General features: G+C 44.3%; 1 protein-coding gene across 7 annotated transcripts in view; it reads left to right on the top strand.

The window, feature by feature from the left end:
* The window catches only part of MGMT (O-6-methylguanine-DNA methyltransferase), a 173,864-nt gene that overhangs the window by 131,460 nt on the left and 16,976 nt on the right, over positions 1-25,428 (top strand). For 2 of the 7 annotated variants that reach the window (XM_021397717.1, XM_021397715.1), the window contains 2 exons: positions 4,793-4,932; positions 12,212-13,217. In XM_021397717.1, the coding sequence (XP_021253392.1) occupies positions 4,793-4,932; positions 12,212-12,453 (382 nt within the window). In that variant the 3' untranslated portion in view covers positions 12,454-13,217. The other 5 variants (XR_002439081.1, XR_002439082.1, XM_021397719.1 and 2 more) reach the window with 4 other exon arrangements.

The raw sequence follows: 25,428 nt of genomic DNA, 5'->3' as shown, positions 1-25,428 counted from the left end.
CTTTTCCGCTTTTATTTGTATAGCTATACTTTTAACCGTAAACTTGATGGTGGCTTCTGTACATTCAGAAATGTGTACTCTGAAGTAATTTGATTATCGTTACATCTTCATTCATAAAAATCAGTCATGGAAAACGGCCAAGATCTCAGCTTTGCTTCAGCTATTTCAGTAGCCATAGAGTTTATAACTCACAGGTAGGCACATTCTGTCTCTGTAGTACATTAATATCACTCATGAAGATGGTAACAGCAGAAGTTCAGAGCCTGCTCTCAGCGATTTGTCAAAATGTTTGCCACCACCCTGATTTCAAGCAATCTTTCCTTTTTTTTTCTCTTGTAACGGTACATTTGGATGGTTTTACGGGATGTCACTGTACTGTCTAAACTATACTTCCAGGAATATTTGAACAGCAAGTAATAATTAATTTTTTGATTATAGAGTACCAGTGGTTACAGACTTGCAGCCAGCAGAAGTGGGAAGAAAAGCATTCCTTGATGTGTCTTGTAACAAGAACAAGAAATAATTATGCAGTTAGGAAATTGAGGCAAGCATTTAGCTTTGCTTGCTACTGCCGTGTAGGCTAGGGTAGCAGTGATTGCTAGTTATCACACTGCTTTTTAGGTGACATAGTTGGTACGTGTTTAACAGCCTACTTAATTTTGAGATGTTTCAGCGTTGCTAGAAATGAGCACTTGACGCTTACGTTAACTCTTTATATAGTCACTTATTGGCAGTAGAAGTTCTTCAGATTAAATGTGAATCTCTTCTTCCTGGTACCAGGAGACAAATAATGTTTTTTTGGGGTTGGAAAACAAATGGGAATGTTTCTAAAGTGTTCTGGGTGACCTGCTGTGGTGGGGGGCAGCCAGCCCATGGCAGGGGTTGGAGCTGGATGGGCTGAAAGCGCCTTCCCACCCAACCACGCGGTGATTCTGTGACAGTTTTAACAGTAGTAATTATGGTGAAAACAGGTAAGGATAAAAACAAACAAAAATTATCCAAGGCAAGCTACAGGAAAAGGTGGTGAGAAGGGCTGAGCGTTGTTTGTTTCTTTGCATTTGAAAAAAAAAAAGTTGGAAAAAAAATAATGAAAGAAAAGAAAAACAGTATTCTTAGCAAGATTATTGAGAAGGGGAAAAATGGCCTTTAATAGTTAAAAATGAGGTAAAATCAGAAGGTACGTCTTCTGAACCTCTCTTGCCCCCAGGGCTGTGGTGGCAGAGGCAGTGACATGGCTGACCTCTGTCCCCGCTGCCCGCAGCACCCAGCTGTCTGCTCCCATTACCGGCCACTGCCTGATTGCTGCTGTGCCACTGCGCGGCCACGCTGCTCCGTGCTAATTGCCACCTCCAATTACGTGGGAAAGAAGTTACGATGCAGCTAGGGTTAGAGCAAACTTGATTTTCGCTCTATTATCCTTGTGGATGTAGTGAGTTTATCTGGAGAATTAAGGCCTAAGGCTGCCGCGAGCAACCTGAAGCAGCTGGGCATTAGCACCAGGTCTAGTGTAGGTCCCTCCTTTCATAGGACTGTGGAACCACAGAATGGTTGGACTGGAATCTTACAACCTCCTCAGCCCCCTCCTGCCATGGGCTGGTGCCCCCCAGCTCAGGCTCCCAGGGCCCAGCCGTGGCCGTGGGCCCCCACAGCTCTGGGCAGCAGTGCCAGGCCCGCACCGCCTCTGGTGAAGGATTTCCTCATCACTTCTGGCCTAAATCTCCTCCTTTTAGAGACCGATAACTGACCTTCAAGTGCTAATTTCAGGTCAGCTTGGCTTGACGATGCATTATTTTGGTAACTTACAGTGCTCTTGGCAGGACTGACAAATGTCCCACCCCCCCTCCCCCCGCCCCACTGGCAGCTCCTGATTCCATGGAAGTTTGGGAAGCGTGCATCCTGATATGGGATCTGACGCACTGCTGATCGCTTCACTGAGCAGTAGCGTCCGGCAGTGGTGGTTTCTCAGTGTGGACCACAACTCCTTCTGTTGGCAGAAGGGCAGTGAAGGGCCTGGGGACCTGGAGAGGACCTTTTTGCAGGCGGCATGTGCAGTGACGTTCCCGTGGATGCGGCTCAGCCACTGCTCTGCCCGCATTGCCTCTCTGGTTAGCCGCCAGCCGAAACTCACGCTGCGTCGCGTGTTTCCACAGAGCAAACGTGGGCGTTAATTTTTATGTGCGGATTTTACAGCGTTTTATAATGATACTTAGCAGCATAAAATGTTGGCACACACTGGAAATTGGTGAAAGTTCAGCCATCTAATTTGGGAAGGTTGTGCTTACAGGCACTAACACTTGCAGACAGTTTAATAACAGTATTTGGCAGTGTCTGTTAGAGCCGCTTAAACTAATTAATGCATTTGCTCCCTACAGGATGAAATTGAGTTTTCAGATACATTTATAAAATGATGTGCATGATTGCTAAATATTTCATTATTTTGAACTATAACTTCTGGTGTTTTATGTCAGGATGGCTAGAGTACGTATTCTCTCATGACAGATGTGCAGTGGCTCTGGAAGGTAACCCGTCCTGCATGTTGATGCAGGCTGGTTCCGTGGTGCCACATTGTAGTGGGCTGCAGGGTGCTCGGCAGGCTGGCCATGGCCATGCCGGATGCAGCTGCTGTGCTCCCAGTGCTGCTCCATCCAGAGAAGGGCAACAAAACTGTGGGGTCTGGAGCATAGGTCTCATGGGGAGCGGCTGAGGGTGCTGGGGCTGTTCAGTATGTAGAAAAGGGGGCTCTGGGGAGACCTTAAGGCTCTCTACAGTGCCCTGAGAGGAGGATAGGCCTCTGCTCCTGGGTGACAGCAATAGGACGAGAGGTGATGGCCTCACGTTGCTCCAGGGTAGCATCAGGTTGGGTGTTAGGAACAATTTCTTTTCCAGAGAGCGGCTAGGCACCAGCACAGCTGCCCAGGGGTGGGGAGTCCCCGTCCCTGGAGGTGTTCAGACCCACAGGGATGTGGCACTGATGGATGTGGGCAGTGGGTGGGGTTCCATCTGGGGGTCTCAGAGGGCTTTTCCAACCTGGATGATTGTGTGATCCTGCCACCGGGCTCACGGTGCAGGAGTGGGACGCTGTGGGTGCCTCGCTGCCACCAGCTCCACCGGGGGAGCAGGGCACAGCAGCAGCGTGCGCTCCCTGCACGTCGTGTGCCTCGGGGAGGGCATCGGGCAGGGATCCCCCAAGCCTCCCAGTGCTCAGGTCAACACGGATCTTGCTGGCTTGAGGAGAGGTAACAGAAATAAGAAGCCACGGTTTGGTCAGAAAGAAACCTATCTGAAGAAACGACGGTAAACAAAATCTGTTTGCCTAAGGAAACCCTCCTAGCAATCAGCTAGTAACACAACTGCTTGTGCTAATGAACCCAAAGCTGTTAATGTGGTTTCTTCAGTTAAATTGATTCATGAATTTTGAAGAGAACATTATCTAATGAATTTTCTTTGAATAGAAAGCAATTAAAAGGACAAATCAGTCTGATTAACCCCAAAGTCACCCTACTGCCACAAATGGTGTACAGTTTGAAATTATATCATAAAAAACTAGAGCAGATTTGCTATCTCTTTGCCCTCTACTAATCCATGTAAATTAATGAACAACAAAGTTAATTTCTTTGATGACCCTTTTCTCGTATCACCTGGATTATGCTGATGTTTAATTTGCTTAATGTTATAATAAAGACTAAACAGATTTTTTCAATGAAGTGATTATCATTCCCTTCAGTTAAGAAGTGATTTTTATTATTTAACACATACATAATGGTGTATGGGTTTCCTTTAAGAACAAAATCACCTTTTACTATGTAACGTAATCAATGTCTTTTTTGACAACTAAAGAAGGAAAATGTTTAAAATCAGTTTGTTTCTCTGCCAAATTAGTAGAGTGAATCTCACAACAGGGCAAAGGGGCCTCTTCCTTTTCTCCTTTTTCTTTGCCAGCTCACTCCTCTGAGTGAGTTACTCACTAGTTACATCTGCAGGGTTTCTACCGATGCCTTGGAAGAGCAATGGGTGCTAAACCCCGCTAAAATCCCAGAGCAGCTATTGGTTGTCCTTTTGTCAAGCAGTCCTGGGCCGGGAAGGTAGAACCCTGAACTACAGAAAGAAGCTCGTGCATTTGCTTATTCATTATTTCAGCAATTGGAATGCTTAGAAGCAATTTCCTGGTGAATTAAAATTAAAATAATGGTAGGTACATAATTTTTTTTCAGAGCCCCGTGTCATTAAGGATGTGCCGTACATTCAAGGTCGCAGCCAGTCCTTACGTTTTGTAATGTCTGGAATGCTGAGCAGTAGCTTGGGGGGCTCGGCTATAAAATGCAGTCAGCCAGGATAATACGGGTCCGCTGGCTCTAGGGCTTCTTCTGCCGCGCGTCCCAGCTGAAGTTGGAAATTAGCTGGAGATGCGAGGGCTTTGTGAAATAGGTAGAGCCAGTTATTTCTTCCCTTTTTAATTTGACTCTATGCTAATTTATACTCTGCCAATTTAATGGAAAAACCGCATTGTATGTGTTAACAGGATAATTGTACTTGAAGCAAATTAAAAATATAGGAAAATCAAAGCTTTAAATCCTTTTTTATAGTGATCAGTTACTTGAAGCGCTCTTCCTAATAATCATGTATTTAAATATAGTCATATAGGACGCAATCACAGGACGGTGTCTTAGGGCTGTTTAAATTTAAATTAGAAGGTTGCCATTGAGGCTGTGCTTCGCACTGAGTGCTTGGCGTATTTCGTCTCGTTGTTCTTCCAGGCATGCATACATACCAACAGTGCCCTCTTTATTTGCAGATTCGTTCACCAAACAGGTGTTGTGGACCCTGCTGAGAGAAGTGAAGTTCGGAGAGGCCATTTCTTACCGGCAATTAGCAGAGCTAGCAGGCAACAGCCGAGCGGCAAGAGCGGTGGGAGGAGCGATGAGGAGCAATCCTGTAAGTTCATGTCAACTTTCAAATAAAGTTGATGGAAGGTGGTGGATTTAGAGAGCTTTCTGGGCTAAATGTCATTAGACTAAATTTATCTGCTATGAAAACTGGTCTACCATGAGTAATAAGGTCAGTAAGTGTTTTTAATCAGCAATAATGCACAACCCAGTTTAATGTGATTTATGCCCTACCATTTATGGTGTTAGGTTTGGAAAAGAAACACTGCACTTCTTTTAATTCGTCAGCCTATACGTATTTTGTTGCTCTCAAACTTTCTTACATATTAGACGAGGGAAATCTTGTATCACTCAGCACGAACATCCTCTGTCAGGACCTGAGGAGCTGTGGAAGCATTGCCAGATGGGATGGACTGCTGTTACGGATGGGTTTCTGAAAGTGTGGAAGAGGAGGCATTTTAGTTCACAGAGATAATACACATCTCAATTTTTAACATGTTTTTTTTCTCCTGTGCCCTGGAAATGAGATGAAAATGGCATTTTTCCTTTAGATAAAGGTGGGTCGCCTGAACTGGGAGCGACTGTATGTGAGTCCTGTTGGTTTTGGAGATACAACGTGTTACAGTCCTCGGTCTCTTTGTCCATTTTCCCAGTAATTATCTTTCTATTGTCAGGGTCTGGGTTTTCAGATGTTACATGTGCACCAGAAACACGGTGATCGCTCTAAGTGAAGTTGGTGAGAATCACTGCTGCTGCATGTGGGTCCACTGGTTGGGCTGTGGTTGGATCCCCTTGGAGGAAGCTCAGTCCTGAATTAGGGAGTTTCTGGGCTGCAGTGAGAATATCACTGCATTGCAAGAGGCAGAAGGAGGGAACTTGGTTCCTCACCCTGCAGTACTGCTTTGTCACTGTGCAAAGGAGAGGGAGAGCAAGGGAAGACAGTGCCCCTGTGCCTGGCTTTACACATTCCCTCACTCATTGCCTTTGAAAAGTGGGGAAAAAAAAAACACTTAGATTTCTGTTAATATCACTGTGGCCTTTTGTGGCTATTCTTCACCATGTTTTCCGTCATTAGCACTTGCACTTAGCAGCATGTGTCTTTCCATACCCAAATGCCTCTCTTTTCTCCAGCGTTACACCTGCCATAATCTTTGACCTTCTCTGTTGTTTCTGCATTCAGTTCTCCCAGTTTTTTCTTTAACGAGGTACATAGAAGACTGCAACACGTGGTAGCAAAGCAGATTCAGGAGCCTGTTTTCAGAAGAACTGGTGGCTGTCCATGTAGAAATACTAAGGGTGGGGGCTTTTCACGTTGCCACCACGTACTGTCTTTGTATTTTGTTTGATTCTTAAAATCTATCTGCATATTATGCATAGTCACCCTGCGTGTCATGACTCATAGGTCTGAAGGATCACAGAAAGATTTCTGTGGAAAATACAGAGTGAAAAGGGGCTCCCAGTGAAGTACATGAGGACTGTATTTGCGATTGCACGTGGAACATGCATGAAATTACAGATTAACTACAGGAGATGTCTAGTAATAAAAACGTGTTTTGGAACAGGCAAGGATGTCATTATGGTATCATCAGCTTGCTTTCTATTATGAAATATTGGAGTGGTATTATATTAATAGAGCTCTTTTTTCCCTGAAGCTATACATTAGTGTCTATAATACAATTAAAAATGTTCTGCTGGGGACAGAAACCACTCTAGCCATAGCAAGGGATGGGAAATAACAAAAATAAGGTAGGACCCCATTTAAGAACAAATTGCAGTAGCTTTGCTGTCTATTTTCAGAACTATTTTCATCCTTCCTCACAGGGGAAAAAGCAGGAATTTTCACACCACAACCTGCTGTTACCGCTGCTTTGGATGCTGCTGCTCCACTGCAGCCTGAGGGCAAAGCAGGGTACATTTCTAGGCAATAGCAATTACATATCCTTTTGCACAACACTATATTGTTATTCTTTGAGAACTGTTTCCTGTAGGTTTGCATTGTATTACCTTCTCTTAATGTACACCATATTCTGTTGGAAGGCATTCCATCATATTAAAATAGTTTGTATTGTCAAGTACAATACGGTGTATTGACGGGACGCATCTTTATGCTGCTCATATGAACTGCTTCATATGAAAATCTGATATACGCTTAAAATATCACTGTGTACTTCTTTATTGAGCTTAGAAGCTTAAATCCATTAGATGTTATGCTTGTTTATATGGCAGTGTGCTACATGTATCGAATTTTGGAATACCCATGAACATTGTACATGTATAAACACACTTGAAGTTTGTTGATCAGATGAGATATTGGGCTTTAAATCTACCTCAGCAGATCATTAAACTGAACACGTCTTGTGAACTGCAGCAGCATTAAAACAGCAGCGAAGAATCCAAAGAACTGTGGTGTGAGCAACTGCTGCACCTGTAACGTGAGCTTCCAGATAGAAATTCTGGGTCTGAGTAGCATTTGCTTCAAATTCTAGCAGTAATGTGACGTTCTGTTAAGCAGCAGATTAGTGATTTTTGTTCACAGGAGAGAAACTGAGGCTGTAGTGAAGGCTTTTATTAAAGATGGCTGCTGAGGGTATGCAAAATTGTTGAGTTGTTTGCACCTTGAGATGCTTCCATGATTAAAGGACTAAGTTATAGCAGGATGACTGTATTATAATTGTGATTTAATGAGGATAGCAATATCACTAAAAACAAGGGCTTGAAATAAAGCGGAGCTGGATGTTAACATTACACCGTTTGTGAAATATTTAGATGCAACTGTGTATCTTACGTTTTTCCAGGAAATACCAGAACATTTCTCCCTTCTACAAATCATGGGTCGGTGTTTAATTTTGGTGGTGTGCATTCTACAGGTTTCCCTTTGTAGTGGGGATGCTTCACATAATTCATACAGTGACCTTCAAATTTATGAGAAGGTGGAAGAGGTGCCAGCAGCAGCTGAAAGATGCGACATCCTTGCCTCAATTTATGCCAAGGACATGGTGGGGATGGCTCACCTTTTGCAAGAAAAACTTCAAATACTTTACTGCGGTTCAGATTGACTGCAAGGTCTGTGGTCCTCAAAGGGAACCCATAAAGTTCAATTAAAAATCTCATTAGACTAGTATAGGAGGATCAAAAAGAAATCACAGAGACTCATGGGAAATGGCGAATGTTGGGCTGATTAGTCCAAGGCCATCCTAAATGACTGTTCTGTGGCTTAAATAAGACGTCTTCAGCGGTCTGTTAGCAGCAGTAATAGCTGCATACGTTTTTTATATTCGATCCAGTTGTGTTATTGTTTAGGTTAAAACCGAGCTAAGTGTCTGCCATGATGCTGAGATCGAGCTGTCGAAGATCGGGGATATTATTCAGCCAAAATAGTTTAAACGTTTGAGAGTGAAAGGAGTAATTGTGCATTTATGAGAATACTGTGAAGTATGGATTTGAAATGTTGCGAACACATAAAACTACTTGGGCATTAATTCCTTAGGTGGCTAGCAATAAAGATGGACCCATGCTGGTTCGCATTACGGTATTTGTTTCTGTAAGGGAACAGGGGGAGAAAAAGCAATAGGACACGAGCAAACTGAAAGATTATTTTTTTGCTAAGTGTGATTCTTGTTGTATGTTATAACTTGATATTTCAGCTGTTTCCATTATGGCCTGGCTGATCTATTTTTGACAGTTTGGCAGTTTTCTGCAAGTCTCCAGTCCATCAGCCAGTCTAATAGGACGGTCGGTTTTCCATTGCGTCAAATTGAAAACTCTTAACAAGCGGAGCGCCGCGGCGGAGCGCTGCGCTGCTTCATCCTCAGACGGAATTTGCTAAATGCAGTTCAAAGGCAATCGATACCTTGTGCAGGGAGTTTTTTTCCCCACCTTTTTCTAAACAAACGCATTATTGAGGAGTTAGTTTATTCACAGATTGCCATGAGCGTTAATGACCACCCGAGTCTTGTTCTGCCAGTCACCCAGATGGCTGTTGATAAAGATTTAGCATCATGTTCTGAGTGTCAGGGCTGTCAGTAGTGCTGAACCATTTGACCAGAAGAAAAAACGCACAGGGAGCTATTGATTACAGCTTCTCAGTGTCACTTGTTCACCAGGATTTAGGTATTGATGAGGCTGCGAGTGAAAACAAGCTCTTTCCCTTGTGGGCCTCTACCCAGAAGAACAAAAGCAAAGTTGGAGAAAATATTCAGCTGGTGCCCGAATCAGAGGGATTCTGCTATTGATTGAAGGGCCCCTTCATGTTATTTTTGTTGGAGACAAATCTATGGGTTTGGAAGTTTTATAGCGTTTGAGATAGGGTCTGTGTAAGTGATGGATTCATGTATTAGATGAATTAGATTTCACAGCGTGAAGATTTCAGTGGAGCTATAATATTATGAGCTGCTTGGTTATTGATAAAAATTACATTAAATGTAGCCGAGGCATTAAAGCTCCAGACTAGGGTAGTTCTCCCTCTAAAATGTCCTTAGGGCCCTAATAAATTTTAGCAGGTTTAATTATTTTAGTAGTCTGAAAGTTGTCATCACAATTAAGCCAAACTGAAGCAATGTTCAATATTTTTAAATTACAGAGCCCGTGCAGCCTTTGTAGCACATTTTCTTTTGTATCCGACGCTCCAGAGGATGAAGTGCATGCTTGCACGCGTTAGGACAAACTTGGTATGAAATTCTTTCTTTCAAGCATGGAAGATGCTCTCTCTGTTTCATACCCTCCATCCTGGTGGCTGCGTTTTCCAGCTACAGCCATTCAACCAGTGTTCAAGCAGTGTTTCTGCACCTCTACCAGCACAACACTGCCCTAAAATGAGGTTCATCGATCCTCTGCTTGTTCTCTCCCATAGCATGGCGCACTCCGTTGCAACAGGAGAGCACCCTCGCAGAGATCTGAGATTCCTCATTTCTTTCCAAACCCCCTAGGCCAGATTTCCACATCCAACGTGATGCTGAGCGGCTCAGCCACGCGGCCCTGAGTTTGGGACCTGCCCTGCACCCATCACGGGAAACCTGAGACCTATGGCACATGCTGGTGACCTGGCTGCAGGTGACATTGCTCCTCTACACAATATAGTACTTTTTTTTTCCACCTTCCATTTCCTTACACAATTTAGCAGCAGAAAGTGCTTCTTGAAAGGTGTCGGCTTATTTCTCTGACAAAATCCCAGCAAACTGACCGCTGGCTTTTTGCTGTCCAAGCAGTCACAGGGAGCTGGCTCAGAAAGAGGTTTTGGCCCCTGTCCACAGCAAGATTTATGTCATTACCATCAAAACACCCCGATACGTTCTTTATATTTTTAAAGAATTGCAACCTAACCTGGGAGATTTTTTACAGTGTATTATTATGGCTTGGGCTTGCTTTGTCATGCAAGAAAATCTGCCTGCATTAACTAACCTGGTGCAAGTGGCTTGTAACACCTGAGAAATTTCCAAACAAAAACAAATCAGAAAACACTTGCGAAAACAACACATTTAAAGAAGTCATAAACGAGGAGTGTGGTGGTGGGGTCTAGAGGAGAGGTTTTATTGGGACTCGCTGGAGTTGTCATGGATGCATAATTCACTCGTGGCACTGCCAACCCCAAATAAAGCAGCTATTTATAAGCATTTGTTGTTAAACCTGGATTAACAGTGAGCACCTGTGTGTTTTGATGGGATAGCCTTTGGGCTCAGATTGAGATTTTAAATTTCAGCCATCGAAATTACTTATCCGAAACAAAAGAACTGCCCCAGAACAGTTTGCAGAGGTCTGGCCTGTAGCTGTCCAGGGGTCTGAGTCTTTGGCTCAAATGTGAGCACAGCTGGAGCTTTACTGAAATAAATATGAAGTGGGAAAAAGACAAGCGTGTGTAGAGAATGCAGTTTGTCTATGCGTATGTATGTATAAATAAATGGATGTATTTTCACTTAAAATATCCACACTTCTAGTAAGTTGTTCTTCTCACAGGTCTGTCATTACAATTGAATTACTCTGTAGTTACCAGAACACACACTGCGTGATTAAAGATGATGTATTGCATTTTTTATGATGTGTACTTCAACTATGATAATCACCTGTGATTAAAAAAAGTGTGTTTATGTTCTTCTCTGCATTACCAGTCTATTATGTAACTTCTTGCATTGATTTTCGGAATCCCTGGCATTTGGCTATAAATGATACAAAGGAGGAGGCATGAGAAAAAGTTCTTAAATTGGCTAGGTGTGAATTAAATCTCTCCTGTTGTAGGTTTTAAAAATTCAGAACCCATTTTGGATTGACTTGCTGTTAAATAATAAATAATGCCTCGTTCTTCTATGGAATTTTTCAGCAGCACACGTTGTGGTGCGTTAGAGAGAGGAGGAATTGGCTGGGGGAGCTGAGGCTCGTGAAGCTTGCTCACGGAAGTGCCACTCTTGTGTTTTCAGTGGTCTTTTTTGCAGGAATGCAGCCTCTTCTAACCCTGTCGTGATTGTTAATAATGGCCCTGTACCTCCGTGCGTGTGTGTTGTGAGGTGGCACTGGTTGTAGATGTCTGGTTCTGTAAAAATGAGCTTGCTGTAAAAGCATGGATGCCCGATTGTGCTGCATGGCCTTAAATGATGCTCTTTCCTTTTCTCCCCTGAAACATCCCATCCAACCTAAACGCTGCCCACACAGAGGCATTGCCTGTCAGGAGCAGGGCTCCAAAGGGAAGGGCACTGCACATCAGCATGCTCAGCACTGCCCTCCCCAGGGAGCGTGGCTCCATGCCTTGGCTGCACAGTGTCCCCAGAGCTGGGAGCTGGGGATGGTTCTGCTCTCAGTGCGTGTAGGGTCACGCAGTGTGACTGCCAGTGCACTTGAGGGCATGCGCAACGCAACCATAATTCATCCCATTAACTTCATATCATTAGGCGCAGGCCAGTGCAGTGCAGTTCTGGGGCCCGAACATACACTTCTTCCATAGAAAATTTTACGTAGGGGGTTTTATGCATGGGTTTTACCTGTTTTAAGACATTGCCTCATTTTTATGTATTAGAATTTCTCCAGGTGCTTTCCCCTAACAGCTGGGTGGTCATCAGAGCCTGGCAGCCTCGCAGGGCAGTCTGTACCCTGAAGGGGTACAGGCTCAGAAAGAAAAGAGCCGTTGGTGCAACACCCCTGCATCCTCCTTGCAGGTGGACAGGGGTCTCCAGCACAGTCTTTAACCTGGACATTTAAATCCATGCCGCTGCTAGCCCAGTGGAAGGCAAATGCTGCTTTAGTAGCTGATTTATTGCTTGTAGCCCTTCTTCACACCGGTCTTCTGCTTCCGCTCTCCTTTGCTTCACCCTTTGCTTCCTTTCTTATTTTTGTGTGTTTTGCAGATCCCAATTATCATACCGTGCCACAGGGTGATTTGCAGCAGCGGGCAGATTGGCAACTACGGAGCAGGAAACCTTATGAAAGAGTGGCTTTTGTCACACGAGAAGCTCCAGAAACAGAAGTTAGCAGATTGATGCGGCTCAGCCACAGCTGCTCGACAGCCAAGGCACACAACCGCAGCAACTTGGCTTATAACGAGCTCTCAGAGCACCCAGCAGAATTCAGAAAAATGGTAAATATTTGAGTGACATATAAATATAATGCAACATCCGAAGTGGAATGTGTGGTGGCACCACTATATTAAAAAAGCGGGCTGCGTCCTGGGGGATGCAGCTCGCATGCCCTTTCTTGTTTTTACATTTTACAGCAGAATGACTGCAGCGGTCTAGGCCTGTTGTGCATGTATTTTGTTCTCATCCCTGGTTCTGTTCTGTTCTATTTTTAATGTCCATTAAAGCAAGGATAAGAGAATGGGAGGGGCATGGCAAACGCGTGGCTCAGGTGTCCCTCTGAGGAAGCTTCTGGGTGGCTGAGGGGTCACCTGCAAAAAGCAGGTGGAGCTGTAGAGGCTGGCAAGTTGCTTGAGGTGTTTGAAATAAGCAGTTAGATGAGTGCAGCTTGGGCACAGTATTGAACAGCTCATCATAGTTGCGTCGTTATCAGCAATAGCCTTCCTTTAGCGTTGTTGTTTCTCTGTTGTGTTAAGCTTTGTTTCCTGTAGCCTCTCTGCAGAAAGGATTGGAGAGATGTTAGCGTTGAATTCTGAGGTGGTTTAGAAGGGGTTCTCTGAAATTGCGAGCCACCAGAAGCTGGAATTTTCAGTATGGGAATCGTAAATTGCAAGTTGGAAATACTGATTATTTTTTTTTATGTGTTTATCATACTTTCATAGATGTCTCTTTAGAAAGGCCATTGCTAACCAAGAAATTACGGTGTTACAGTGCTTTAGTTAATGTAGTATTATTGATATCTCAGAATTACTTCAATAAAAAAACTGCTTTGCATGTACAAGTGTCTTTGTGTATGTTTATAAATAAAACACGGTGTATGATATATGGAGAAAATAAACTATACCCAACTGTACAATATAAAGCTGTATTTTTATCAAGGGTTTCTGGTGGCAATATAAACCACGAAAGCAAAGCTCAAGTGGTTTGCACGTGTCACCAGAACCCTGGGATAAAAATATAGCCTTATAATATGTACAGTTTGGGGGTATTTTATTTTATTTTTTTTTTATAACGGGATACCAGCAAAAGGACGCGGATACCAAACGTAAACTTTAACCTTTTCCCCATTTACACACGCAGCTATGTTTTGTGCCACGTTTGCGCTCGTTCTTTCAGGTGTCTGCGTTTTTGGCTCCCGGCAGGTGACAGCTCGGCGTGGCAGGCACGGCCATGTGCCGAGCAGCACCGCGAGGCCGCCAACCCCCGCTCCGTGGCGATAATCTGAGCACCGGCGTCGGTTATTAAAATTCATCCTTCCCTACTGTAAATCCCCGAGAGCAACCGCTAGGCCCACGGTTTGTTTGCAGATGAGAGCGTGGCTGTAAATTACGCGTGCAGCTGCCCGTGACTGATGGGCACTGCTGGGCCTTTCCCCCGTGTGGAGCGGTGTGGCAGGGCGGCGGGGGCCCTGTCCCTGGCCCTGTCGCCTTTGTTGGCCTGCATCTCCCCGGGGCTGGGCCTGGTCCGGGGCCTCCTCGCCCCGCCATGCAGGGCCTGCTGGCGGCACGGAGCCGAGGTCACCGCCGAGTTTATGAAAACACCGGAGTGGGGAAAAGATACTAAAACACTGGCGTCCCAATACGTATCTCTGTATGTATGCACATGCAGCAGGGAAAAAAAAAAAAAAAAAAAAAAAAAAAACACCACTCTCGGAACAAGACAGCTATGTTCTTTTTGCTTGGAATTGGGTTCCTCTGACCTATCAAGTTTCCTCCCATTCAGCCTCGCAGTGCTTTGAACTGCTGACATTGAGACACTGTGCAGCCAGGCACGACAGCTGGCTCTGCAGCATCTAATACCAACACATGCTGTTTTAGCCCATTTCCAGAGACTAAGATAATGAAAGATTCAAAAATAATATTTGTTTTGGCGGAACTACATTTATAATGAAATAGATGCCCTTGACCATGGAAGAAACTGAATTTTGCGGTGGGTCATTCTCCCCCCTCCTTCTTTTTTCCATACAAAACACTCTACAGCCAGTCTAAGGCCAATGGAAATGTTTAAAAGGAACACGTTGTATTTCCTGGGTCAGATTTACAGCAGCATTGTGGCGACACTGGTTGTACTGTTTTATGCTGGAATGAAAAATGCAGATTGCGTCCTATGTATCAATACCAAATGGGGAAGGGCCCCAGGCCCGGGGATTGTTACAGATCACTTTCTTGCAGGCTGAGTTTGCTGCATTATGAGCTCATACCGTAAGCATCTTAAACAGAAAAGCAATTCATGGCAGATACAAGGCCATTTTTAGATATGTGCCCAAATCATCTTCTCTTTTCACTCTTCCAACCAGCTCGTTTGGAGGAATTAAACATCTGATGAGGGCCAGAATGATTTGCCCCCATCGAGTTGCCATTTAATATTTCTAAACAGTTCTTGAGCACCAGGCGCTTTGTAGGTAGTACTTGATATTCGCTGTACGGCTTGTCGGTTGAATGATGAACAGTGATGTAGTTGGTAGGACAGTGTTAACATTTTCCAAATACGTTAAATTATAGACAAGGGGCTATAATTTTAATCTGTGTTTTCTGTAAACATCACAGATCGTTATTTCTTCCAGAAGTCACACAGATTATTGTGTTTAATCATTTTCTCCAATGTCTTACAATATGTAAAAGTCATAATATTTGTAATATATATTGCTCGCAGGCCAAAGAGATACGCGTTGCCTTAAAATGTTAATTTGCTGTGATAGGTGGTACTGAAGACCTGCTTTCCTTTAAGGAAAAAGCAATAAAAAAATAAAGCCACAGAAAGATTGCTTAAAAACTTAAAGCACAGTAATCCAATGGGAGCCCTGTAAGATTTATGTACTATTTCAAGAGTAATTGCTCAGTAAGAATCTTATAGGAATGTAAAAATCCTCAAAGAATTGCATTTACAGATTTAATTGTAATTCCTTTTATAATTCCTGCAGAAATTGAACAGAAATACCAGTCGAAGGCTTCCCTTTAAAACTCCCTGCCCTCGCTGGGTTGCTGTATGCCTCCAGTCTGAGCTGCTGCGGCTGGCTGTAAAAACAATGGAAAATATTACTGACAGTGCGCTCACTTGCCATTACAGTACACAGGATATTTCAGTTACATTGATGTGCAAATACAGCTTGTCAAAGGACTATGTGCTATTTTTATTTCAAATAACGCGCGCGGGGTATGAGTAACAAATAAATACGATTAATGTGTGGTTTGAAAAGATAGCGTTTTTCCCAGTTTTCTATTTCTTTTCCAGAGATATGCCTTAGCAAAACCTGAAGTCTTTCCCTCTTTTACAGGCTGGAATTTCCAGGTGATTTGCGTTTAATTTTGCTGTTTTTGTAGTGCTCTCTTCTTGGCAAAGAAATCTGATCTTTCTCAAGTATTCATTTTTCCCAACACGTTGCCGTTGCCGGAGGGGCAAGCAGGGCTGTCCTTGTCTCCGGCACCGCAGCTTCACCATCCAGGCTGCATCGCCTTCACCCCTTATCGGCCCTCCTCGGGCTGATCCAGACCAGCCCCCGGCCCGTGTGAAGTAATGGGTGGCTGGCAGCGCGGTGGGGCCGGGGCTGGACCCAGCGGCACCGGCGGGCGACAGCGGGGCGGTCTGGGCTCCATCAGCCTCGCGCCGTGGCCAGCTTGTCCACACAGGGCCGGCCAGGAGCCTGGGCTTGGTAGCGGGGCCGAGAGGTGAAAATTGACGTGAGCGCAGCGCGCTGGCAGCCCTTGTGATTGATGAAAGGATATTGTTAACGAGCCTTTAAAGTTCCTCGTTAATGGTTGCTCTTTTTATTTTTTGCCCCATTGAAAAAAGCCAGAAAGAAAAAAAAAAAAAAAGAATTCCACATGAGCAGTAATTAAGATCGATCTCATACAGTATGTCGAGTTATCAATTTTTAAAACCTCTTCAAGTGCCTTATTTAGTTATTTTAAACAGTGCTTTTTATTTGTTGCAGCGAGCGGTCCTGGAGCATGGCAGCGAGGGCTGCGAGCGCGTGGGGCAGAACCAGCACCTAGCATCCCTCATCCTCCGCTGATCAGCTCCAGGACTCGGGTTAGATGTGGCAAGTCTACTGCTGGGGCTGGGGGCTGCAGGGTTGAGGACAATTCCTTGTAGAAATCTTGTGTCTTTGTTGAACGTTGGCTGTGTTCGTTGTTCGTTGCGCAGCTGTGCTTGTTGTCTTTTTAGCTTTATGCAATCGTCATTATCCTTCCGGGTGTCCCACCACGCTCATTGTATGGTTAGCCACCATTCACAAGGTGAAGGTGCGAGCACTTCAAAAGGCACCGTGCACAAAGGCACAGCTTGTCCTTGCAGTAGATGTCAGACACCAAAAATATCTGACAGAAACAGAGAGCAGCTGAAGGCCAAGGGATGGGTGCGTGTTCGTGCCCTGGTAGCATCCAAGTAGCAGCAGAAGTGGTACAAAGCTGGTGCCGAAGGCACTGGGCAAGTAACGAAATGTGAGCAGGGAAATCCCTGTATGGAGAATGAGTTCTGCTGAGCTGTGTTCAGTATGACCAACAACTAACTGGAAAGTAACAGCAAAAATTGAAACAAAACTGATGTTCGTGAACGTCGCTTCAGTTGTAACGTATTTTGCAGCAGAGATTGTTCTTCAAATGCAGTGAAGTGCAAAAAGAAAGGCACTGAAGTTTGGACCTCTGAATATTGTTTGGATTGGAGATCACCTCTGTAGCTGCAGGAGCATCACGAAGAGGCTGCAAGATGAAGAAACGTTTGTACACTCCAGCAACTCCGCCACATTTGTCCTTTAAAATGAGCAGGCTAAAAATATCCCGAGTTCTTGCGGAAGGCACCGTTCTGAGAAGGAGAGGCCATTGATGGAGCGGCTGCGTGTCCCCAGCTCCGTAATCAGTCATCCTGCAGCGCCGTTCCCGATGACCAGCAAACTGTCTGCAACCTTCTGGTTGTCAAGAAAATTGTGACAAGGCAAATGTCGGATCATGTGGAGCCTTCTGAATTTCTTGACCCCTTCAATCTGTTTTCCAGCCTGCGTATGGCAAAGAAGCTGTGACGGACTAATTGCTTGTCTCTTTTCTCTGGGCAGAGGATAAAGACCAGGTACATCATCTGATTCTTTTAGATTAGCAGCATCCTCTATTTCAGCCTTATGTCCTTATGTCAGCCACTGCAGGATGGCTCCGGACAAGCTGCCTTTCTGCCAAAGCTGGAGCAGAAGATGCTGAGGTCCTACAGTGTTTTGTCCAGAGGAGTTCCTGTGGATCTGGTTTGGGCAGCATGCAGTGCGGGCTGTAGCGTATGTATGACTTGCAAAAAAAAAAAAAAAAGTCTGTTTTCATCTTCACCAAAACCCAAAATGTTGCAGCAGCTGAGAGGAAAACATAGCTTAAAAGCGATGCACTTCCATTTCTTGTTTCAGCCTACACACCACACTTTCAGGTAGAATACCCTGTTTTTGAAATGAGCTACGTAACCATGGATCTCAGTTTTACTAAATTGCTTTGCTCTGTGCTCTGTAACTGTTATCCTGGGCAGCTGTTTTCCTGGGCTTTCTTTTAAATTGTTTCTTGCCATTGGCAGTAAAACAATATAAGAATTGTGGAGTTAGGTGGACTGTTTGAACTGTAGAGATGGATATTTCAGTTTGGGAACTATAGTGAAAAACTCTATGCAAATTCAGATTCCAGTCCTCTTTCCTGTGCTTTGTAGCTTAGTTCATTTATTATGAAGAAGTAGCGTTTGGTTCAAATGGAAATTGGATTATTTTTGGTTATTTGAAATTTGATTATAAATGGCCCTTGTGATTTCCTTAAGATTTGGGAGTACCCCGGGGAAGAACCTGCAAAACTTCGAAAGCACCAAAACTTTTCCAAATAATTCCCAGAGCTCAGTAAGTAGCCTAAGCTTCAGCTGAAGTGCATTACACCTCCAAAATACTTGTGACAATTGCAACATGTGGTTGTTGCCAGTCAGACTTGAACTAGAGAGGAACTGAAATGTAGAGCTTACGTGCTGCTGGAGAGGCACCAGTGATGGGTAAAACTGGTTGGAAACCTCAAAGCCAGATTGTCCCCAGAAATCAAGAGACATTGTGTTTTGGGGATATGCGGTATCTGAGAAGTCCCGTTTGTGCACTCTCCAGTAGGCAGTGTCCCAGTGGGGAACATCTCATGGGCTCTGTGCAGGTCCCTTGCTGATGTCCCACTGAAGGTCCCAAGGCACCAGCAGCACAGCCGGACACCACTGGAGGTTGAGGCTTACGTCCTGATGTTCTGGTGGCAGTGAGCACAGGCTTGCACAAACCTCCTGGATCACCAGGTGATGGTGATGGTTGTCCAGGAGCGTGCTGTGCAGGCCTGAACCCCAGCCCACGGCTGGAGGGCTCGATGATGCCAGGTGACGAGGTGGCAGCTGCCTCCACCTCCTGCCAAGCAGGCTGCAGAGCGGTGGGTTCAAGCACAGCACAACTTTTCTGTGCTGCAGTCCAAATTATCCCTGCACTGCATTATAGTCGAGGCATTAAAATTCAAGGTCTAAATACGTAGTTTTAAATTGGAGATGAGTATATGCACATTGCAAATGCAGATGTATCTTGCTGAGTACACAGCCCATAAAATATGTAGTGTAAGATCACTCATTTATTTAAAGACGCTTTTTACTTCGGATAGAAAATGACACAAATCTAAATATTACAATGCAAAGTAATGTGTAACTGTCTGTATGTTATAGCCTTAACACTATACTTTTGATGCAGAAGAGATATAAAAGCTGCACTTTAATTTCAGGCAAATTGATCCCAGATGTAAATGTTGTTTTGTTCCATGGAAGATAGTGCACAGGTAAAGCAAATATCATTGGTTTATAGTCCAACAGAGTGTTGCAACAGGATCCAGCCTCTTCTGCCTGGGCACTCATAAAAGCCTGGTGGCTGTGACAGAGGAGAATGCCTGAAAAGGATACCATAAAAAGAGATAGCTTTGCTTTTTACCCTTTAAGAATACAGCCACCTGTGATCTAAGTAGCTGCTTTGAAGCCAGGAAGGCTTCTTGGTTTGTCAATTATCCTGCAGGCAAAATCTAAATTTGGCTTGTTTTCCATTTCTTTCACATTTCGTAGAAGTATTTTTCTCCCACTGTATTTATGTTTAACGTAAAAATAAGAAAATAATAGTATCAATATATGTGTATTTACTGACTCGGTAAGTCACTTCTTTCAAACTAAAAATTACGAAGGTAGTTCTGCTTCACTTTGCTTGGAGGTACTCCGAAGTCAGTGGCACCTTGGGCAACATATGAACAGCATCATGGCTTCTTTGCCATTCCCAGCAAAGAGGGCAGCGAAAAAGGCCAAACATCTACTGACACATCTCTTCTTTTGAACAACAAGATTTTGAGAAAATAAATAGGACAACCCACCAAGCGCAGCACCCACCATTTCCCCCAAAGCTAGAGGCTCTCTTAGCTCTGTTATCTCTCCTTTTTCCAAAACACAAATTCCCATTCTCCCTTTCCTTCTGTTCTGTCCCTCTGGAAGCCAGGGGACTCACAGCTGGGCTTTCTTGCTTTAATTCGCTGTTCCTTTTAGGTGAGATGTGTGCATGCAGTTAAGCTATTTTCACAACAGGTGTGATTTAGTTAAATTGGGGGAATATTGTGTTTGGATGCTTCTGAGTCAGCACGGTGTGAATTGGTGTTTAATGGATTGAAATCAGGCATTTGAGAGCTCCCTGTCTTCACAGCTACATGGATTTAATGCTGCTGCTTTCTGAATTGCTCTGAGTAAGTCAGCACATGAGTTGTGCTCTGGATGTTTGGTCGGTCTTTCAAATGCTAAAAAAAAAGGCAATATCTGTGTGTTACTGAGGAACAGGCACTAGGCAAAACTCTTGCACATTTGCACAGCCAAATTTTTTTCTGTACACCATAGTGGATTAAGTGAATCTGGCACAGGTGTGATATAAGACTTGCACAAACTTATGTTGCAGCTTCTGCAGGTTTTCCAGAGTAAGGCATGCTGACCAAACCCGACCTCCTCACTCAGCTGAAGCCTGTCAGGAGCTCAACGCGAATCTCAGCCATCAATTTATTCAGGCTTTAGATCCCTGTTTCTGGTTTTGGTTTTGAAGGAGTGGGATGGGGCCAGGAGCGGGGCTGAGCGGCGTGACAGAGCTGCTGGGTGCTAGCAGGGCACTTCCCTCTAACCACAGGTTGTGAGAACTGACATTTCCATTCAAATTACTCCCATCGCCGACCGTTCCCCGGCGCATCTTCTGTAAGTGTGACATGGTGACAGTGATCCAGAAATTTAACTTGCTGTTGTCTCGCTCCAAGTGGAATTATGAAGTTTGTGACATGCAGGATGGCTGCTGGTCGCAGCCTGGGCTTTGTGTGCGTGTGATTAATCGCAGGTTGAGCGCAGGGCCTGGGAAGCTCTGTCAGCTCGGGATGGCTGTCCCTGCCGCAAACCGGCTCCTTCTGACTCCTCCTCGTCTCCCGTTGTCTGAGCAAGGAGCCACCACTCCACTGAAGCCTCCTGGCATCTCCTCACTGCCTGAGATTTCTGTACATCTCTCTCTCTTTAATTACAGTGGGCAGATCGTCTGTTCTTGACATGTGAGTACCTGATGGTCACATTTTTCTGCTCCCTCCACTCCCCGGGGATGGCTCGTGGATTCGTTTTTCTCACAACTTGACTTTCATTGCAAGTTTCCTTTTTCTGTCCAGTCTTTAAAGCAGGAGGTCTTTTCTGTTCAGAAAATATGCCAGCAGATTTTGTGATTCTAGGTGTTTGCCATGCGCAGGCTGAAATCGGATATAATTTTTGCCCAATTTTACTTCTGTATCACCTGGTAATTCCTAAAACCCCCCTGGCGTGCTGTCCTCTAAAGCAGACAGCTCCATGCTGGCCGTAGTTCCAGCACCAAAAGCTGGAGACAAATCACTTGAAGGTGAGCTACCACTTCAAGTCCCCTGGGCTACCACCTTTGAGGCCTTAGAAACCCCTGAACAAATCCCCACCACTGCAGAACAGCAGAACTCAAAGAAGGCCCTGGGCCCTTTGGGAGAGAGCCACAAGACCCATGCTGCAGTCAGACCAGCACAGCTCTGCCTAGCTGGGAGAGATCAGGGCATGGCTGGGTCAGGCTGCAGGGCCTTTCCTTCTCACCTCATCCCCCTGCAGAGAAGCTGGATGGGGTCGTGGATCCTGCTTGAAGCTCAGTGCACACGTGGTGAACCAGAGCCAAGGATGGCCTCGGCCCCAGCTGTGGATCGGAATATCCCCAAACAAGATAAGCCTCCCCATCTGGATCTGAGCTGCGCTAATGGTCATCTTCTCTTAAAACTCATTTTTGTAACTTGATCTTCAGCAAATGTATCAGTCAGTATTAAGGAAAATATAATGACAAAGTCATGTTTATCTACATTTTGTTGAGAAAAATGAGGCCTTGTTATTGCTGTTACAGTCAGAAGAATAATTACTGTCAAGTTTTTATCATGAATTCATTCCATTCTTGGACAGGGAATGACACTAACCATATTTTGCAGACACAATTTCAGAAGAAGAAAAATACAGTGTATGCTAAATGTCTGTGAGTCCTGGTATTCCTTGCCTGACAACAGAAGTCAGTGGCACCAAATACACTGTTTGTGGATTCAACACCATGTACTACTAGTCAGTGAAGACATTCCTTTAATTAAAGGTTATTTTACCATTTTCAAATGAAATCCTCATAGAAACATTGCATCTCTAATTCACTGCAAAATGATATGCAACCACTATGTTCAGGTTGGTTATTAGGGTATGCTGTTATCCTGGAATATCATACTATCCAAAGCCTACACTTTGATCTCTCTTCCAAGTTTCTGGAAGTTAATTCTGCCAAATATCTGAGTTTGGGTGAGGTTTTCGTGAGATAAACAGTTTTGTGGAAGTTACTTTTACATCTTCCTTCACCTTACCCTTCATATCAGCATCTGTTATTTGAGTTGCCATCTGCACGTGGTTGCTTTTTGGCTTGAAGTAAGTGTTTGGAAGTAATGGGAAGCATCTACCCTGGCCTCTGACCTCTGGATTTCAGCTTTTGTTCCTCCTTTTAGGCCTGCAGCATCCCAATAATCCGCAAAGGTTTACAAGCCCATGAAAGATTCTTCAGTCTTCAGAAACCTCACATGGTTACTCTGCACCTTGTGGTATGGTATCGGTTGGCCTTGGTTGAATCTTTCAGGAAATTCCTTTTAAATCTGACTTCACGATTTTCCACCTGCAAAGAACTGCAACCTCATGTACAGATTGCTATTGTGTCTATGTTCATTTTTGAAGATGAATCATATACTGAGAAATGATCTAACCAAGATGGCTGAAATTGCAGCTAAAGCAAAGGTGGGAGTTAGCTGTGTCCCAAACCAAACCTTTCTAAAACGTTGCCATTCTAGCCCTGCTGTGATAGCTTCCCAGGGCACTGCTCCTTAGCAAGTCTGGGTACCTGTGAAGGGAAAAAGAGGCAGATTCTTTGTTTTTTCCTTGCCATTATTTGAAGTCTTCAGATAATTTATGCATGCTTGTTTCAAAGCATGCATAATCTTGTGGCCATTAAGATGCGACTTTGATGTCCGCATTAAAGATAACGAGCTGACTCACAATATCATTATGATACTAAGTATTTCTGCACACTTGCAGAAGGGTCATATCAATAGAACAGCCCTAAAACCAGAAAACAGCATGAGAAACGGACATGAAGGGATCTAGATGCTCCATTCCCTGCAGCTGACCTGCCTCGAACATTGTGATGAAGGCTGCAAGCGCTCCAGTATCTCGATGGAAGAGGCCTCTAGAAGCTGCTGAGATGCATCCATGTGGCACACAGTGCCCACTAGTCCCGGTGCTGATGGGATTATAGTACTGCTGGAAATACAAATGTTGGGTGGTCCTTATGCCCCATAAAAGCATTTGTGGGCCCTGCTGGGAGCTCCTGGTTGTCTCAGGCGGCTTCTACACAAAGCAGGACTGCTAAAAACAGTACGTTACCATCCAAAAGAGGATAATGAAATTTGTGCTCAAGGCTGCCAAGGAAAAAGTGAAAAATGACCAGATCATAGAATAGAAATTTAAAGGGTGGGTGTGATGGACTCTTCACAGTTACTATTGCAGAGAATTCAAGGAGCACCACTTCCTCTTGTGCGTGACCGCACAGCTTTAAATCTCCCATGGTCTGCTTGGAGAGAGGAGTGTGGGCACCGGTTTGGGGTTGAAGGAGATGTGCAGTAAAAGCAGTGGCTTTCGTGAAGATGAATCACAGCAAAAGTAACAACACAGTGCTTTGATATAACCGTGAATAGAGGATTAACTGCACGGTGCTGCCATTTTTAAATTTTGAGACGCTCAGAATTCAGTTTTGTGTTTGGTCGTGATGCCAGCAATAAAAATAATGTTTGGCTGCTAAGCAAGCAAGTGTGCTAGGAAAGGTCCTTATAGTGCTTGGAATCTGCTTGTCAGCAGGTGACGGTTTTGGGAAGGGAGAGAGAGGGAAGATTCTCTAATTTTATTTTCAAGGGCTTAAATGTAATGCTGGGAACTCAATTCAAATTTTATTTCTCACCCGAACTCTTATCTCTGATTGCGAGCATGCACGCGCGGAAGAACAAGAAAAACCGAGAGGAAAAAGTAAAAAAGAAAAGATGCAGGCCACGCAGCCTTGCAGGGAGGTTATTTATAGAGGATCTCTGCCTTTTGTCAGGTCTGTGGCTAATGGTGTTCTTCCAGAGGAAAGCGTACTCTGTGCAGCAGAAGAGGAAGAGTCCTGCGGAGTGTGTGCGTACAAGCTAATGGCAGCGAGACAAGAAGGGCTGTGGCAGAAAAGGCTGTGGAACAAAACCCACAACAATCTAATCATGATCTCTGGTAGTCAGCGAGGTCTGTGTGAGAAGATGTTGCATAAAGCAGACACATCCAGGAAATAATGCCTGTCCAGTGCAGCCAGATGGAGAGGGTATATCCTGACAGGGCATTTGTTTTAATAAATGTTCAATTAGAATTATTTCTGTGGTGCAAGCGTGGTCCAGAAGTAGTATGGGAATTAATAAGGTTGCTGATAGAAATAAACGTAGTTGTGCACTAGTTAAGAGTGATGGTTGTAAAAACCAAATCTTCAACATTTCCTATAGGAGTATTTTGCCTATTTGTGAGGCAAAAAACACTCGTTCAAGCTAGACTGTAAAATGATGGCTTTAAAGTTCTAGCTTTTTTTTTTTTTACACAAAAAATTACAGCGCGTGCTCCTCCTGCGCCCATCAGCAGTCTGCGGGTTTATATACATACCGTTAACAGAGGGAAAACTCCAATAGAAACTTTTATCTGTAGTTTAACATATACACCATCTAATCAAAAGTTTATGATAGGAGAAATCTCAGATGAACAGAGGAAGATGTTTCTGGTTTATACCTCGGTACAGCCCCGTTTATGTGAGAATTTGTGCGTACGTGAGTCCCATATGAAGTGAAGCAGAGCTTTGTAAATGGGTAAGGTTTTGTCTGTGCTGAAGCGTTGCCTCAGATGGAGTCCAAACAGATGCTTAGCAGCGGGTTTTAGTTTATTGGCTACGCCTTGGTCTTCGTTGCTGTTTGTGTTGGGTTGTTATCCTGATGCCACGTGCATCGTAGGGTCAGGGTTCAGCGTGGGATGGCGGTGTGCCTGCAGCCCTCCCGCTTCCGTCCTGCGCTGGGGGTGGGAGGCACATGTCAATAAACAGAAGTTACGCGTGTCGATGTCAGCGATGAATCTGACACTCAGAGCGCCTGGAAATGCCAGAGCTGAAAAGGTGAAGTTCACAGTTTGTTTTTAAAACGAGAGATTTGGTGTTTGTTTGTGATTTTTTTGTTGGGTTTTTTTTTTTTTTTTTTGGAGGTGTTTAGTTTACTTCAGTAATTAGAGCTGAGTGATAACCTCGGCTCTTCTTCCCGTATTCGGAATTTTATTTCTGCATGAATTCAAGTGAGTCTGTTTAATGCACACAAATACTTCTCCAAAGTGGA

The sequence above is a fragment of the Numida meleagris genome, chromosome 5, assembly GCF_002078875.1.
Source record: "Numida meleagris isolate 19003 breed g44 Domestic line chromosome 5, NumMel1.0, whole genome shotgun sequence".
Classification (NCBI taxonomy): domain Eukaryota; kingdom Metazoa; phylum Chordata; class Aves; order Galliformes; family Numididae; genus Numida; species Numida meleagris.
Note: the sequence above shows the minus strand (reverse complement) of the source record. Positions and strands in the feature narration are given on the sequence as shown.